The sequence below is a fragment of the Penicillium manginii genome (assembly GCF_028828005.1).
Source record: "Penicillium manginii strain IBT 31320 chromosome Unknown utg000004l:1.0-7231830.0:1.0-7236170.0, whole genome shotgun sequence".
Taxonomy (NCBI): domain Eukaryota; kingdom Fungi; phylum Ascomycota; class Eurotiomycetes; order Eurotiales; family Aspergillaceae; genus Penicillium; species Penicillium manginii.
The window spans coordinates 5,030,140-5,047,502 of NW_026643105.1; the positions used below are offsets into that span (position 1 = coordinate 5,030,140).

The 17,363-nt window shown below is 48.5% G+C and overlaps 4 protein-coding genes across 4 annotated transcripts; 1 reads left to right on the forward strand and 3 right to left on the reverse strand.

The window, feature by feature from the left end:
• Positions 1–74: 74 nt before the first annotated feature.
• Positions 75–938, reverse strand: N7533_005585 (SAP domain-containing protein; the record flags this gene model as incomplete). Its single annotated transcript, XM_057102235.1, has 1 exon — positions 75–938. One exon carries the CDS (start codon positions 936–938, stop codon positions 75–77), a length of 864 nt encoding a protein of 287 aa, XP_056961865.1.
• A 1,485-nt stretch (positions 939–2,423) lies between these two features.
• Positions 2,424–5,188, reverse strand: N7533_005586 (uncharacterized protein; the record flags this gene model as incomplete). Its single annotated transcript, XM_057102236.1, has 12 exons — positions 2,424–2,551; positions 2,605–2,722; positions 2,783–2,964; positions 3,015–3,087; positions 3,133–3,739; positions 3,799–3,974; positions 4,026–4,308; positions 4,364–4,494; positions 4,555–4,713; positions 4,762–4,838; positions 4,894–4,950; positions 5,017–5,188. The coding sequence occupies 12 exons, from the start codon at positions 5,186–5,188 to the stop codon at positions 2,424–2,426; spliced, it is 2,163 nt and encodes a 720-aa protein (XP_056961866.1).
• Positions 5,189–7,063: 1,875 nt separating this feature from the next.
• Positions 7,064–7,888, reverse strand: N7533_005587 (DUF3455 domain-containing protein; the record flags this gene model as incomplete). Its single annotated transcript, XM_057102237.1, has 2 exons — positions 7,064–7,171; positions 7,229–7,888. 2 exons carry the CDS (start codon positions 7,886–7,888, stop codon positions 7,064–7,066), a joined length of 768 nt encoding a protein of 255 aa, XP_056961867.1.
• A 1,375-nt stretch (positions 7,889–9,263) lies between these two features.
• On the forward strand, positions 9,264–12,983 carry N7533_005588 (U2 snRNP complex subunit HSH155; the record flags this gene model as incomplete). Its single annotated transcript, XM_057102238.1, has 1 exon — positions 9,264–12,983. One exon carries the CDS (start codon positions 9,264–9,266, stop codon positions 12,981–12,983), a length of 3,720 nt encoding a protein of 1,239 aa, XP_056961868.1.
• Positions 12,984–17,363: the final 4,380 nt, after the last annotated feature.

Genomic DNA, 17,363 nt, shown 5'->3' on the forward strand with positions numbered 1-17,363 from the left:
CATAATACAAACGCCCGTAAATAAGTAGATCCGATATGTAAAGCAACTCCCTTGAGGTTCATACTTCACCAACTTCAAGCTGCCTGTGCAAATCGCTTCTTGCGAGCCTCCATTGCTGCACTTTCCTTCTCACTCCAGTTCGATTTAGGCCGGCCCGAAGCAGCATTGCCACCACCGGTCCGCTTCTGTACTCCATTTCCACGCCCATCTCCACGTCCATCTGCACGACCGTTGCGGTTGCGGTTGCGGTTGCGACCCATATCCCGTCGCTTGTCTCCACGTCCCCCCTGGTCCTTTGGACCTCTCTTGCGGGACTTTTCGTCAGGAAGAGCCTGGTCAAGGCCGTGGACACCCACAGTGGAACCACTCTCCGCCTCGGCTCCAGTACCGAAGCGCTTTGCGCGGGACAGCTGCTTCTCGGCCTCCTTGACGGCCGTCTCGTGGTCCTCGACGATGCCGAATTTCTCGGCGCGCGCCTTGCGCTTCTTCAGTTCCTCCTCAAGCTCTGTAGCGGGAAGACCTCGGGTATAATCCACCGCAGGCTTCTTCTCTTCTTCGACTGCAGCTTCGGGCTGGGCAGCATCGGTCGCGCCGGTCGATTCCACCTTCAGGTCGTCTGTTGCGGCAGGATCAATATCCAGCTTTTGGTTCGGGACGGCGACGGGGTTGGCGACGGCGCCCTTGCCGCCAGCAGCAATGGCAGTCGCACCAGCTTCGGTCGTTGCATTCGCGGCTTCGGCGGGAACATCGTCATCCCAGTCGATCACATCTTCGGCGGCGGTGTCCGCCTTTGTCTCCGCGGGAGCGGCGGTGTTCTTCGCATCATCCTCTTGGAGGCGCGCGACCAGATCCGCCTTCTTTCCGGTGTGCGCAAGCGAGCGCGACTTGAGGATCTCGACCAAATCAGCGTTGGTCTTCTTGCCGTAGTCGGTAGCCATATTGAGAGGTGGCTTCGGATTGCGACGTGCGGTATTGAGAGGGTACGTGTCGGGGGGGGGGCGACGGGTTATGGCGAGGAATGGTAGGTGAGATGTAGTAGAAGAGTAGATCAAATGTCACTATCACTCTGCATTCCTTCTGCGATGGATGGATATGGAATGGATGCAATTGAGGGAATGAATGATGTAGCAAATGCCAATGACGACGCGACGAACCACCGACCGTCGCGATCGCGGCTGCCTTGCCACGTGATCACCAGCCACAGTTTCTATCCATGGAACGAAGTACTACTCTAACTATACAACAACATACAACAAGCTAACAAGCTAACAAGCTAAAACTTTACATAAATCGGCAGTTCTAATTGCGTACTCGGGTCAAGTGACTATTCCTCTGCATACTCTGCGCAGACCCCTCATTTAGCAGAGATGACCATGTTGCAGGTGGCAAAGAACCCTGCTGGCCAAGTCCGACACGGAATATACGCCTACAACTTGAAACTTTGTCCTTGATTTGTAGACCCATGTATCATTCGGTGACGCCGACTGGGTGATTAGTTTACTTTGTAAGCTGGCACTGCTGGTTAGGATCGACAACCCTGGATAAGACGATGGTCAGTGCTAAGCGTTACTGACAGCTAGCAAATCCTCCGAGCCGCCGGCCCAAGCGCCGGCCAGATAATACTAGGAGGAAATGGAGCTTAAGCCCTCGGAAAACTCTGCACCATCCTTGTTCTTTGAGTCATAATTGACAACTGTCCGCTGGGCATGCTGAAGGCCACCTGGTGGAGCAGATGCACGGACTGCGCCACACCGTGAATATCCGACTACGCCACGTATACTAACTATTGGCAGGTTAATATTTGCTTGTTCTTCCATTTTCTTATTGGACATTACTGCAAGTTTTTCAGAAGTAAGTTTTAAAGTCAAAAAAGTCCTGCAGATTGTAAATACTAACTATGGATCTAGATTCTATTTAGCCACCTAGCACAATACTAGTAGAAATCGCTGTCGTGAAATTGCACCTACTAGGAGCAATAGTCCTTCATAATCCATATCGATAGTTGAATCTAAGTACTACAACCCCAAATTTTTCAACTAAACACTCTAATATGGATGGCAGAGCGCCTCTAAGTCTATCTTTACGCATTTTCTTCGATGAGGTAAACTTAAGTGCATCATGACTTACACCTTCTAAATGCTAGTATTGAACATTCGCATGAAGAGTTCGGTGTCAAATCTATGAGATCGGACAACAAAGTGCAGCTCTATGATCAAAACTCACCAGGCCCTTTGCCAAAGAATTCTCCCTCGGGAACTTTCAACCATGGAACGGATTTAGCATCGTATGTGTTGGACCCAACCGTATTTCCCCCACCAGTCGAATTTAACAGCATGGTATCCCAGGGCAAAAAATATTATGATTGTCGCAATAGCCGTTCCAGTATCCATAGCTGCTTGTAGTAGGTCTAAAAATGAGAAAAATTAGAGCATTCTCATTAGAGGGGCTTTTTTTATAGACTTGCAGTTATAACGTCTCCACCAGTCGAAAGCGCGCTTGCGGATAAGATAGTTGAAAGCAAAGCCAACGATGAACCACAAAGAATATTGAGCTATTGAATCAGCTATTACTCAACGACGGAGCAATACAGTTCTTTGGACTTACTAGTATTTGCTGGTGGAATATTACCCGCCGCATTGAAGAAAATTGGAACGTTGATGTAACGGATCCAGCTATTGGGATAGCGCCGGTAGAGGAGATAGACGATTCCAGTGACAACAGGCTTAATACGGTCGTTAAAAAGACGAGTCATACCTCCCAGTCAGAAAATTTGGAAACTTACTCCAATGATAAAAAAGTACACAAGTTTGTTGTATACTTGGCCAGATTGAAACATTCGCTGCGGTCCAATGGTTCCCCAGATCACTGAAGCCTGATACATCACCTTCGCACCATTGCATGTGAAGCGTTCTTTGTTTGTCGATTTACAGAGATCTTCGATATTGCCAAGCATCCATCGTAAAACTAAGATTGTTAGTTGAACAAGTTTTTTATCCGCACGACGAGAAATTCACCTCCTGTCTGGGTTGCCGTTGCGAGGATACTCGCATAGATCTGGCCAAAAAAAAGAACACGGGGAGGAATTTTCTAGAACCATTAGTGGTATTCAACTTAAAGTTATGTGGCACATACCATATATTGGCCTAGCTTCAAGTCCTGCGCAAAGTCCATGCCATGTTTGACGGCATTGTAACCATAGCACTTGACCATCAAATTGGCTATCGGCTTTCCGGGCCAGGCATACCCTGCAATCATCTCCGTGATTATATTAAGAAAAACTCTTTGGTTGGTCGTGCCTTGAAGAAGCCCTTCGGGCACTATCAATAGGGCAGCTAAGCCAAAGCAAACCACGATGAACCCCCAGACGGGTAGCTCTGTATCCCAGTTCCTTATAGTCAAAATACCTAGTCCAAATACCACCAGCGTGAGAAGACCATACCACCATTCGGGGACCTCATCATATGCATTCATCAGTCGTCGGTGGACATCTTCACCTCCGTGGCGAACATTTTTGAGTCTGGCCCAAATCTCGGAGCCGTTGTATAGGTAGGTATGCACAACGATCGCCGTCACTGCGGCGAAAGATAATCCGTACGTGAGAGAATAAGACATCGAGATGTACATAGGAGAATACTCCTTGTAGTTGCTCTCTAGAAACTCCAAATTCTCCCCAACCACGCGCGATATGTTGTATGAGCCGCCTGTGTTGTCGAAAGTGCTAGAGGACAAGAGTGGAAGACTGGCCCGTTAGTATAAGGTTACCAGCATATTCCCTACCTAGGAAGGAGTCCAACTTACTATGCACTGTACCAAACATTCGAGTAATACAGAATAGGCGACAAGAATAAATAGAACAGCACGACGACTGCAAATGCATTGCACGTAATGTAAAATGGAGTCGTAAGCGGGGATCCTGCGTAATTGATCTGTGTCCAATCAAAGCTAATCGGTATCAGGCCCAAGCCGGAATTCATCTGTGAAGTTAGTTACATTTCTTGATATTATCGAAGATGAATTTAACTTACTCCGAAAATCGTATTGACCTTTTGGTTGTTGGGGAAAATCCATGTCATAAAAGCAAACGTACTGAGGCTTGTCCAGATGTAATCTGGAAACCAGAATGCCACGAATGCAATTGCTGTGACGTATGAGAAAAAGCGGTAGCGAGTGATAGTCCAGCCATTTGCTGGCTTGCGGCTTTCGGGCTCGTGGAGTGCTCGGAAAAGCACCGTTGAAGACAGAGAAGTAGGCCAAATCAATGCAGCGGGATACACAATCCATCGACGCGCGAGGCCTGTCAAACCAAACCTAGATATGTTCAGTACTAGTAGCTTATCAACCCATTCTTCTTGGAGAACCTTACCCTATCATCTGTGTTGTCAAAAGATACAAAAATGAGAAGCCAGCCCCAAGATCGCGATCCCAGTAAACAGGGCTGACGATTGCGACCAATGCACCTTGCGCATAAGCAGTGGAGGCGCTTATGTTGACGCACTAATATTCTGCGTTAGGCCTTTCTTTTCTCTCGTCTCGCCTTACCGAGACTTGACTTACAATCACAATGAAAGCGTGCTCTTTGATAGTAAACTTTCCTGGGTTGATATCAAATGACAACTGTCCCAGGGGTACTCTCCATCTAGGAAGCTTTTCCCAGGCCTTCCCAATAGGAAAGACCAGAATCTGAGCGACAACATAACCGATTGTGAGGGAAGGCTAAAGCCAGTCAATAGATGTACGAGTTTGATGATAAGGAAGACCCACATATCGTAAGCCAAAAAATTGATTGACTCCTGAAAACAAGATGACAAATATTGTCATCAGTATCCAGGCTCGGACAGCTGTGATTATGATCAGACTCAGTTAAATCGCGAAGATTGCTGTTTGGAAACTCACTATTGCACGCTATGGTAGGATCATCTTTATTTGACACACAAGCAGCGACCTCAGGGACTATGTCAGGTATGTGAGCTTGAAATCCATTTTCGGATCCACTAGTCATGTATCACGTCAACATACAGGGTGACTCGTCTCCCTCAACATTCCACTTCAAGGCTTCGACAGGTGTGATTTCTGTCAGCTCTGATCGCAACAACTTGTCACCTGGATCTTGTTTGGAGTTTTCTGCTTCCAGATCTGCGGTCGGCCTTTCCGACTGATCTGGAAGTTTAATGGAGTCGTTCGTTTCCATCTTCTATCCCCTGATTACGGATAGACTATCGACTTGATTCAAAGAGTCGGTATGAAAAAATCCTGAGATATCATTCCTCTGATAACAAGAACGCCTACTTATACTTTTCATGGTACCTTGTAGCCCTGTATGTAATGGTCACGATATATCGGCCAAAAATCGCAACAGGCCTACCTCCGAGTGCAGTAGTTACGGTGGCTTACGCCGACTCGAAGTCTAGTACACACTTACTAGTAGGTACCACTTTACTAAAGTCGCCAGCCCGACATCAGTATGATATTTTAAAGGATTAGCCAGTCGATCATTCGATGGTTTTATTCTGACTCCAAAAATACGACATTGTTGGCTCGTTTTCATCTCAAAATGAAATCCGAGTTTCAATCGTCCCAATACCTGAAGTAAACGTTTTGTGGAATTGCTATATGTAATAGACTAAGGCCGAGTGGATTATTTGCGGAACCCAATCTAACTTGATCACGCCTACATGACCAAAGATTATGTGATCCTAGTGGTTTTTGGGGAAGCTTTAGGGCTGATATTAAAGTTATTAAGCTTAAAAGCAGCACTTGGTAGATTGCCAATTGGTATTAAGGTCAAAGAACCCTTTCAGATAAGTTAGGATCGCTAATTTGAGATGTATACAATTATTTTCTTCTTGGGGACGAATTTTCTATGCCAAGTAGGCATGCCAACAGGTGAATCCTCGGGGTAGTTTCGGTACTATGCTAGTTCATGGCGTACACTGGGTTTTATCGTTGGCGTGATAACGCCGCCTTATGGGCCTATCTCTTAGCTCAAACCCAAATTTGTCTGGAACAAGAATTTGTTGCCTATGTATACACATCGGAGAAGCATTAATATGTTTTCGTATTTGACAACCCCATGTCTAAATAGGAAATCGCAGCATTTGAACAGACCGAGAAAAACCTTAGGAAGACACACGTACTAGTAATAGATATTTGGCCCATACCACAGCTGAAGCGACCCTAAGTCAACTCGTTTCTTGCTCGATCAAATAATTACCAGTAGCTTTTTCCATTCGCCGCTCCTTCCATCAAGGCCATGGCTTAACTAGGTCTACCTCATCCCTCCTCCTCCTTCTTCTTCTTCTTCTTCTCCATCCCCACCTCTGATTATTTTCTGGGCTGTCTCCACGCTCGTCTCAACATCGTGGAATCTCAACTGTCTCACTTGCCTTCTTCTGCGGTCGTTTATTCAACAACTTCAGTCTGGACCTTAGCCAGTTCAACCTCATGGGTTGAATCTTAACTCCTGCGCGAGGGCAATTCTACGGTATCTTTCTCTGCTGTTCTTATTTGAGGTAGAATTTATTGACTGGCCACACTCGCAGATTCCATTGATGCGATATGATGCCACGCCCAGATTCCCGTACCAATCATTGAGCACTGCGGTTTCCGCTTTACGATCGAAGCATGGGGAAGGCCCTAGTCAGATACCGTTATCCTGTCCCAGAGGCTAGAGGATCATTCTGGTCATTTTTGAGGTATAGTCGCCTCAGGCACCTAGAATGCCCGCCTTTGTACTTCAATAATTGCAGATTGCTTCACTCCACACACAATACACAGTTTCCCTGTCTCGATATTCGTCTCCAATTGAGCCTGAACCTCAACAGTTATCCTCGCCCGAAATTGCCGGATCGCCTCTTCTACGTGTTCAGTACCAATACTTACGGCTCTGGCGTCTCATCTTCCAACCTTGGAAGGATGCTAATATACTTTTTGCAGAAGCTCCCCGGTCTGAGTTACCTAGATTACTACTAACTAGTAGTCGGTAGTAGAATATGATCATCTGCTGGTGGGGCCATCCTGCACTGAATAGTGACAAAGTTCAAATTAATAAACTTGAAATTACATTTCATCCATAGAACCAATATTCTGCGGCATATTCGACGAGTACGGTATCATTCTGCCCCGCGCATGTTGTTGGAGCTACCCCATCGACGGTCATTACTCGATAGACTTCCTAGGTATTGGGTCAGCACGGTACTAAGTCGTAACTATACTCGGCTATTTTGCTTACCTTGACGCCCTTGCAATCCTTGCAATCAAGCTTCAACCATGGAACGTCGCTCTCATTCTTTCCAGATATACGTGAAACTCTTGTTGGTGCACTCACAGATGCATCCTTCTTGCATGCCATCCAATCTTTTGACCCACTCATGCTCAAATCAAAGAAAGGATCTCCTGCGGCATCGAAATAATGTTCACCGATGATCAGGTTGCTCGAGTTTGTAGTTAGGACCAAGGCCTCGACCATGAGAGCAAAGGACCCCAGCGGGGTTTGAGCAATGACTGCAGGGAGTTCGTGAAGCAATGTCACTGACTGTGATGCTATGCAAGATGCATCAAAAAGAGTAGCCACTGCCCCGACCGCTACCGGTATTGCAGACTTTTTTGAAGAATGTGAGCCCTCGGTGGATGAACAAGAATAATTCTGGGTACCACGCCCCAGGGCAATGTACTTGAGGTCCAAATGAGAAGACGGTTCTGGGAGTTTGATCTTCGTATAGTTCATTGGAAGAGTCACATTTTGGAGGGAGCAATTTCCCAAGCTGATATTATCAAGCTCGGTGGTGATGCGGGAGAAGGTAGAGGCCAGTCGCAAAGGGCCGGGAAGGGCAGATGCTCCTAATAGACATGTAGTCAGGAGTATCAGGGGCGTCAAGGAGATTTGCAGCATGATCAAAGCAATTATGCGGAGCAGGATATGGGTGTTTCTTCGGGAATCGAGCGTCAGTCAAGAATGGAAAGATTGCAACGAGGATAGAAGGCTAGAGATCGAATTTGTGAAACCAGAAACAAGAGGGGATAGACTTTACTTAAATAAGCGAGAGCACTAAGGAGGCTAAATTCCAGCACAAAGAAAGAACGTGCACTCTTTCTTTCTCGGATACTAGGTAGGAAGTCGACAAGGCTTACTCCAAGTCCAACATGTCCCAGCTTTAAATGCTGTGCACAGCGGGTCCTATTTCTTTTGAGATGCACCACGTCAGAATAGGCGGTTATATCTATTCAGCCCAACAATTAAAAGCCTCAAGGCTTACAGAATGCGGCCAGCATCGAGAAATTCATACTAAAGCTGGCCTCTTTGTTCGCCACTCTGGCAAAGGCAAACCAAAAGCTTGGCGAGAAGGCATTCGATCTATGAAGGCCCGGTAAGTAACTTTAGCTCCATTTCAGTGACCAATTACATGCCTAAACAGAGGTTACCATCTAATATAGCCTCGAGAATGTTACACCCCTAAGGCATTATCCTACTAGCCGCCTGAGAACTATCGGTGTGACCTCAATTCATTGCATCCTGAGTATCATGGGGCCAACAGATCTGAGACTTCTTAAGCAAGCAGTTTCATCATGATTTTTTTAAAGAACGGGATGTTCCCGTACTACTAGTGAGACTCTACCTAGGTAGTCCGAACAAGATTTTTCTATCTTACAAATAACTCGAGGACCACCTTGAGGCAGGGCACATTGCTCAAAAGCCCAGACACCGACACCGCAAACAACTTGAAAACTTAATATATGGAGTGAATCTCTGTCCATATATTTAAAAATAGGTATCTTGAAAGTTGTTCCACTGAAACGGCAAGTGTGTGACATAGATAGACCCTAAGCGCCCACCCAGCGCCACGGTGAGTTTGGAGTGAGGCATCCCCCGAGGTCAATTTCCCGCTTCCAAAAGAGGACAATTATCGGACTAGTGTCAAAGTCAAAGGAAGGCCTTTGCGCTATCCATTGCTATGATCAGACCAATTCGACAATTGACACAATTGAAGTCTTCGTGCATGGCATAGATGGACTAAAACTATAGTTAACTATTTTGTTGCCTTGTTGCCTGAGGCACAAATTGATAGCTGATCATCGGATCACGTGAGTCCCACTAGCGCGACCGTCACGGGTGAAAATGCACGTCGCGGCAGGGCCATCAAACGACACAGCCCCATTATCATCAATGCTGCCGTTCTAACGGTGCCCGATCCGGATGTAGCTGCTGTTACGCATTCTGCGCGATCATACACTCATCCTTCATACCTGATCCTTGATTCGACATCACCATGTCCGACGGTGCGCATCCTATGACTCTTCTCACTGACCCATTGCTGATTACTTCTATAGCCGATATTGAAGCTGTCCGGCGCCTCCAGGCGGAGCGTAATGCCGCCGCTGCTGGCAAGAATGGCTCGAAGACTTTTGATCCCTCTGCTCAGCGCACTGACAACTCGACGAAGGCCTCCCTCACCGAATCCTTTGACACCACTCTTTACGAACGGGAAGGGGCAGATCGATTCTCTGGCTACGATACTTCTATTGCGGTCGATGGTGGCGATGAAGAAATGGAGGATGCGAATGATGGCCACAACTTGGTCGGCCAATACACCGCTACCAGAAGCCAAATCGATGAGATGGCCCGTGGCAACGGAGTCGAGGAGGAAGATATCCTGACAGGCCGTGAAAAAGCGGCAAGAATTGCGGATCGCGAAACCGATTACCAGAAGCGCCGATTCAATCGCGGGGCTCTGACCCCGACCCGCGCCGATGCCTTTTCCGGAGACACAAATGTGGAGGGAGAAGGACAGACGTACCGAGAGATTATGGCTGAGCGTGAGCTCCAAAAGGAGGAGGAACGTGTTCAAAAGCTGATTCAAGAGAAGCGAGAGCGTGGTGAAGAAGTCCCCGAGCACCAGCCCACTCTCAAGGCCGCAGAAGACGACAAGGAAAACGACGACGATGGCTCAGCCGCCGCCGGGCGCAAGCGAAAGAAGCGCTGGGACGTTTCATCAGAGTCCACACCTGCTACCAGCGCCACCGAAGAGCCTGCCGAAGCGAAAACCAAGCGGTCGCGATGGGATCAAACACCCGCCCCGGGTGCGCCAGACGAAGGGTCCAAGCGACGTTCACGATGGGATCAAGCACCATCCCTCACTTCTGCTACTCCGGTCGGAAACCAAGGACTTGCTACCCCAATGCATCCGTCTCAAGGTGGTGGTGCTGCTCCGGCCGGCTTTGGAACTGATTTGTCCGGCCGAGGTGCTGACTGGACCGACGAGGAGCTTGATATAATGCTTCCCTCAGAAGGCTATAAAATCCTGGACCCGCCACCAGGATATGCGCCAATCCGAACACAGGCACGCAAGATGATGGCGACTCCAGCGCCTGTTGCCGGAGCGGCCGGTGTTGGAGGTTTCATGATGCAGGAGCCCGAGAGCGTTCGCTCGATGGGTAAGGAACTTCCAACCGACATTCCCGGAGTTGGCGATCTTCAGTTCTTCAAGCCAGAGGATATGGCCTACTTTGGTAAGCTTATGGAGGCTGGAGACGAGAGCTCCATGACAGTTGAAGAGATGAAAGAGCGAAAGATCATGCGGCTATTACTAAAAGTAAAGAACGGCACACCACCCATGCGAAAGACGGCATTGCGACAAATTACCGACAATGCGCGAAACTTTGGAGCCGGTGCTTTATTCAACCAGATTCTTCCTCTGCTTATGGAGAAATCATTGGAGGATCAAGAACGTCACTTGCTGGTCAAGGTTATTGATCGAGTGCTTTACAAGCTAGATGACTTGGTCCGTCCTTACGTCCATAAGATTTTGGTTGTTATTGAGCCCCTCCTCATCGACCAAGACTACTATGCTCGTGTTGAGGGTCGAGAAATCATCTCCAACCTGGCCAAGGCCGCCGGTCTTGCCACTATGATCAGTACCATGCGACCTGATATTGATCACGTCGACGAGTATGTTCGAAACACCACCGCGCGAGCATTCGCAGTCGTCGCCTCGGCTCTGGGTATTCCAGCTCTCCTTCCCTTCCTTCGCGCCGTCTGCCGTAGTAAGAAGTCCTGGCAGGCTAGGCACACTGGTGTCAAGATCGTTCAACAAATCCCTATCTTGATGGGCTGCGCCATTCTTCCTCATCTCAAGGGCCTTGTCGACTGTATTTCCGATAACCTCAGCGATGAACAAGCAAAGGTCCGAACCGTCACTGCGCTAGCCGTGGCTGCTTTGGCCGAGGCCGCCAATCCTTACGGTATCGAAAGCTTCGACGAGATCCTCAACCCCCTATGGACTGGTGCCCGCAAACAGCGTGGTAAGGGTCTCGCTGCCTTCTTGAAGGCCGTTGGTTATATCATTCCTCTCATGGACGAGGAGTACGCCAATTACTACACCAGTCAAATCATGGAGATCCTCCTTCGTGAGTTCTCGTCTCCTGATGAGGAAATGAAGAAGGTTGTTTTGAAGGTGGTGTCACAATGTTCCAGCACGGATGGTGTGACTGCCAGCTACCTCAAGGAGCACGTCTTAACCGACTTTTTCAAGAGCTTTTGGGTCCGTCGCATGGCCCTTGATCGACGAAATTACCGCCAAGTGGTGGACACCACTGTTGACCTGGGTCAAAAGGTTGGAGTTGGTGAGATTCTTGAGCGTGTTGTCAACAACCTGAAGGACGAAAGCGAGCCATATCGAAAGATGACCGTGGAGACGGTCGAAAAGCTTATTGCGTCATTGGGAGCTGCGGATATTTCAGAGCGACTGGAAGAGCGACTCATTGACGGTGTGCTCTATGCCTTCCAGGAGCAAAGCATCGAGGATCTGGTCATTCTAAACGGATTTGGCACCGTGGTGAACGCCCTTAGCACACGATGCAAGCCCTATCTACCCCAGATTGTCTCTACCATTCTGTGGCGGTTGAACAACAAGTCTGCCACTGTTCGACAACAGGCTGCAGACCTTATCTCACGCATTGCCATGGTTATGAAGCAGTGTGGTGAGGATGCTCTAATGGGCAAGCTGGGTATTGTGCTTTACGAGTATCTGGGTGAAGAGTACCCCGAGGTACTTGGTTCTATCCTGGGTGCCCTGCGTTCCATTGTCACCGTGGTCGGTATCAACCAGATGCAACCACCAATTCGCGACCTTCTACCCCGACTTACCCCCATCCTCCGCAACCGACACGAGAAGGTGCAAGAAAATACCATCGACTTGGTCGGTCGTATTGCCGACCGTGGTCCTGAGTCCGTCAATGCCCGTGAATGGATGCGTATCTGTTTCGAACTGCTAGATATGCTCAAGGCTCACAAAAAGGGCATTCGTCGTGCTGCCAACAACACATTTGGTTTCATTGCCAAGGCCATCGGCCCCCAGGATGTCCTGGCTACCTTGCTGAACAACTTGCGAGTCCAAGAGCGTCAATCCCGTGTGTGTACGGCCGTCGCCATCGGTATCGTGGCTGAGACTTGTGCTCCCTTCACGGTGCTTCCTGCCCTGATGAACGAGTACCGTGTCCCTGAATTGAATGTGCAGAACGGTGTTCTCAAGGCGATGTCCTTCTTATTCGAATACATCGGTGAGATGGCCAAGGACTATGTCTACGCTGTCACCCCTCTACTGGAGGATGCTCTTATCGACCGCGACCAGGTTCACCGACAAACCGCAGCTAGTGTGGTCAAGCACATTGCCCTGGGCGTTGTCGGCCTGGGCTGCGAAGATGCCATGCTTCATCTCCTCAACCTCGTTTTCCCCAACATCTTCGAAACCAGTCCCCACGTCATTGACCGGATCATTGAGGCCATCGATGCGATCCGCATGGCCGTCGGTACTGGCACAGTGATGAACTACGTCTGGGCCGGATTGTTCCACCCGGCTCGAAAGGTCCGCACGCCTTACTGGCGACTTTACAACGATGCCTACGTGCAGGGCGCGGACGCGATGGTACCTTACTACCCAGGTCTGGAGGCGGATGGCCTGGATCGACCAGAGTTGTCTATCATCATCTAAGGGATGGTGCTGTAATTTGACTGGGTTCTTTTGCTACTATTCTCTCTCATGCATAACTACGTCTGGGATCTTTTGCTTTGCTTTGATAGCCGGTGTCTCACTATTTCATATTTTCTTTTTCCCTTCTTTCCTGGTTTCCTCGTTCATTATTCTTCATGCAGGCACGATCGGACGTTCGGCGTGGGTTGACTGTATATCAAACTGCAAAAGTCATTTAGGAATATATCGGATCAATATACCAGAACTATCAGGAATCATGCTAGTTGTACTCGTAGTACATAGGTAGAAAGGTGCTACATTAGGTAACTAGGTAGGTACTAAGTAGGCACTGTGGCCTGTAGTACTAGTAGCAGTACGTAGTAGTCTGCCCAGGTTTAACATTCGCGACCGGCGATAGATTACCTAGGTACTACCTACTACCACCTAGGTAGGTACTTTGCAGAGTGGCGTGCCTCCTGTCAGATTTACTTCAATGCGTCGGGACGTTTCATAATAGTCGCAGTCGTACCTAGGTAACAGTAGTCGCATGGGGGGCCAGTGGCAACAGCTCAAAATTATTATGGACCGACGCGCACGCGTGAGGCTTTTTCCACCGGGGCAGCAATTGCGCGGGTAATTAATTAATTTTCCATTTATGATTGAGTGGATGAGTGGAAGGAAAATTGTCTCAGTACCTAGGTAGGTACGTCACTCAGGCTGACAGTGCCCAGGTGCTCAAGTTCAAGTTGATACCTAGGTAAAGTACTACTAGTACTAGTAGTAGTACTATCCAAATCATTGATACTATTAGTATCTACCTACTACTAGTAGTGCCCAGGTGGTACTAGTTGTTGTAGTGCTACTAGTAGTAGGTATTTGTATGAGGCGAAGTTGTCACAGTATAAACGACGATGCAGGAGATATAGTGCCCCCGCCAATTCTGGGGTGGCTTCGTACTAACAAAAATATATATTGCCTGACAATTTAAATCGAACAAGACCGATCGCACTGATCGCGCGGTCTACGCCAAACGCCACGGGCGTGATCCGTAATAAGTTGAATCGAAGCCAAAGCCAAGATAAGATGAGATGAGATGAGCCTTGAACTGTATAGAGTCGATCACCCACGATCCCTGGAAAGTTTCTATGGTGACAGGGGGTTCACGTTTCCAGCGATCGCTGACACGGACAAAAATGTCAATCCCGACTATCTTCTCCCTCTACGGGCGACAGGAGTCCGGGGTAGGGTTTCTGCAGCGACGCCGAGTGGTGAACTAGTGAAGACCCTGGATTTACATGCTGGCGTGTAGTATTTCACTATTTACATTGACTATTTGACGGCGCGGCGTAGTTTACGGAGCCTGATGGAGGCGGGCTTGGACTAGTTTGATTGACAATTCACACCGATAAAAAGGAGAGAGAAAAATATTTTGGACATGGAGGGGGTGGGGCAGTCATTTGATAATTTACCACGCAAAAATAGAATAAAAATCATCAACACATACTCCGTAGGTAAGAGGGAGATACCCTACTCCGTAGTCCATAGAAAGGAGAGAAAGGAGAGAGAAAGAGAGTTATGGGCACCACATCCACAACCACAACCACAACCACACTGGGTCGAAAATTTAGAAACCTCCCAACCCTTGAGAGCGAACAGCCGCCAACCAGCAGCTTGGAAGTCAACGCTAAACCTATCAAGTCCGCCAAGACGCGCCAAATGCCTAAGCTTGCAGTGAAAAGGTCTTGGCACAGGTTGTGGCCGCGTAAGCTCTCCATGCTGCTTGTGGGGAAGGGGAGAAGGGGGCTGCGCGATATTCGTGGTACAGGTCCAGTTAGGGACCCTTTTTTCCCTTTTAGGGTCTGGTAGGGTGGTAGTACATACACTAATTTATCCCGTATGATTGGATTTGGGTCATTTATATTTATGTATTCTATAGAGTAAGCTCTAGCTATTCTGTATACAGGTCCCAATCCTCCAGAGACGTGGTAATCGGATTCCATGGTATCTACTCCGTAAGTATGTTAGTACTCCGTACATATGATACTCTTGCCCAGGTGGGCCAGAGATGTGCGGTTGTCTCACTTTATTCCGATCAAAAAGGGCAGCGATCACTGCTAACTCCAAGTTAATGTGAACTAAGCTCAAAAAAAGGCCGAAAATAAGGACAAGACGGGTTGTATCTGTCTCGTTCTCGTTCTTAGGAATATCCTGTACGAAGTATACAACAGAGAACAATCAATCAATCGATACTCTGCATACGGAGTATAGTTAGTTACTTGGTATCTACTCCGTACTCCGTATACTCGTTACATCTACACAGCCTCCCCCTGATTTCAATGCTCAATGGAATCTCCCAATCACGCCAGGCCCGCGCGCCGGGGAATGAAGATGGAGTCTACACACACGTCGCTACCGCAATTCCCATCTTTAATTCCAATCCACCAACTATACGGAGTACTATACACACAGACCCTGCGATAAGGGAAGGGGCCCATTGGAGGCGTCGTGTGTAACGCGTCTCCGACATTTTATCCTGTTCTAGCTAGACCCATGAGGCAAATTTGGGAGACTTTTTTTTTGCTTTTCTTTTTTTCTTTTTTCTTGGGGTCTTAGAATGGTGGTGCCGGGGTGGATTTTCAGGGTCTACTCCATACGGGTTGCCGTTTTCGAGAGCCCTTGGGCTGCCGGGAGGGGCGCAAATCAACCATTTAGAGTTTTTGCTGTATTTTGATTTGGAGATGGCTTTTCATCTTTTCGTCTTTTGGTCCTTTTTATTTTGATTGCTTTTTATTTGTTCCGCTCTCCATTTGATATTTCACTTTACTCTGTTAGTGCGGCGGCTGGGAGCGCCTCCCCTCCCATTCCTTCTGGGAAGTGCCACCTTTTGCTGGGCCGACTAGTTTTACAAGAATGGAGACCGTGGTCCCCGAACAAAGGTTCACCACCAAAAAGGCCCCCCGATGGCAGTCTCCATCTAGAGATCGTGGAGGCGTCGGTGGCATATGCAGGGTATGAGCGCTCAGGGTCCACTTCAGTGGGTGCCGGTGCTTTTTTGGACGTCCGCGGATATATTATAATATTTTATTATTATGTGACAGTAACTTGGGATCGCAGATTTCTCTCGCCGTCAAGGTTGTATTGTAGAATTTAAAGCTACCTAGGTATATGGGGAGTTGGAGGGTCGCGTGCGGCAGGTTCTGCGAGGCCGCGTACACATCTGTACCTGTCAAGCTATGTACAGTATGTATGCGAGATACCGCGGGTTCATGTGAGAAGTTCTCCGGGGAGCATTGAGCATGCAGAGCCAATAAGATAGGATTGGACAGGGGGAATTGCGCAAGAGGGCAGGGATCATGGATTGGGGAGAAGGGTTGCGCTCTGAATGATTGGCACTGATTCAACAATGCAGGTGGAACTCGGTCAGGTTTCCCTGCGATGAATGTGTGGGTGCTATGGTGCTATCCTCGACCGGTCGCAAATAGTTCCAGATAGCTGGGACTATGAAGATATGGACTATGATTTTGGGCTATACTACCTAGAGAGTATAGATTGGCTGCACCATAAACATAGCCAGTTGAACTAGGTCGGAATAGACAACATCGTACATACTTTCATTTGCAAGGGACTGGAGGCCCTGCATCGCCAACGACTCTTGACTGCAGAGCGACATTGTCACCCAGTCAATTCGGCGAGGGGGCGGCGCGTCTGGTGGATCGCCCTTGGGGTGTGCCCACCCTGGGCTCACCTAGGCGCATCCTTCAGATGTCATCCTATCCTAAGCCGCCCCCCTTCCCTCCAGGGCTCTTAGGGCAGTCAGGGCACTCAGGGCACCGGGTCACATGGCTTTAGATCCCCGATGCCTGCCAGTGACATCTGCCAAGGACGTAAGCACTCCACTTTCTGCAAGTGCAGCTTTACCAGGGGAAGCTTGATCCGGGTACTTGGAATGGATGGGGAGTTAGGTACATTTCGTGAGGATCAAGGAGCCCTGAATGTCAGATGGGAAGAAGAAAAAGCACAGCGCACACCGTAACTTTGCGGAAGCGTCAAATTGAGTAAGGAAACTCTGGGAAGAACGATTATTGGTTTTCTTTCGGACCAAACTTTTGGTGGCGGGGTCTTCTAGCAGCCACCAGCAGCCACCATCACTCACACCATATCTCCAAAGGCTATCTAAGCTTCGAATCGCGGGAACCCGAAGAACTCCGTTGGCACGGAAAAGGCAGGACCGCGCGAAGAAAGAATGTAATAGGGACTGACGAAGGATCTCTCTATCGGAAAAGACCCTCGGAAATGGCAAGACCGGGTATGGAGTACATACGTACGTAATGCCTAAGGGGGGGGGGTATTCGAGGTTTCTGTTCTGGACGGAGTCCTGCTCTCAATGTTAGACATGAAGTG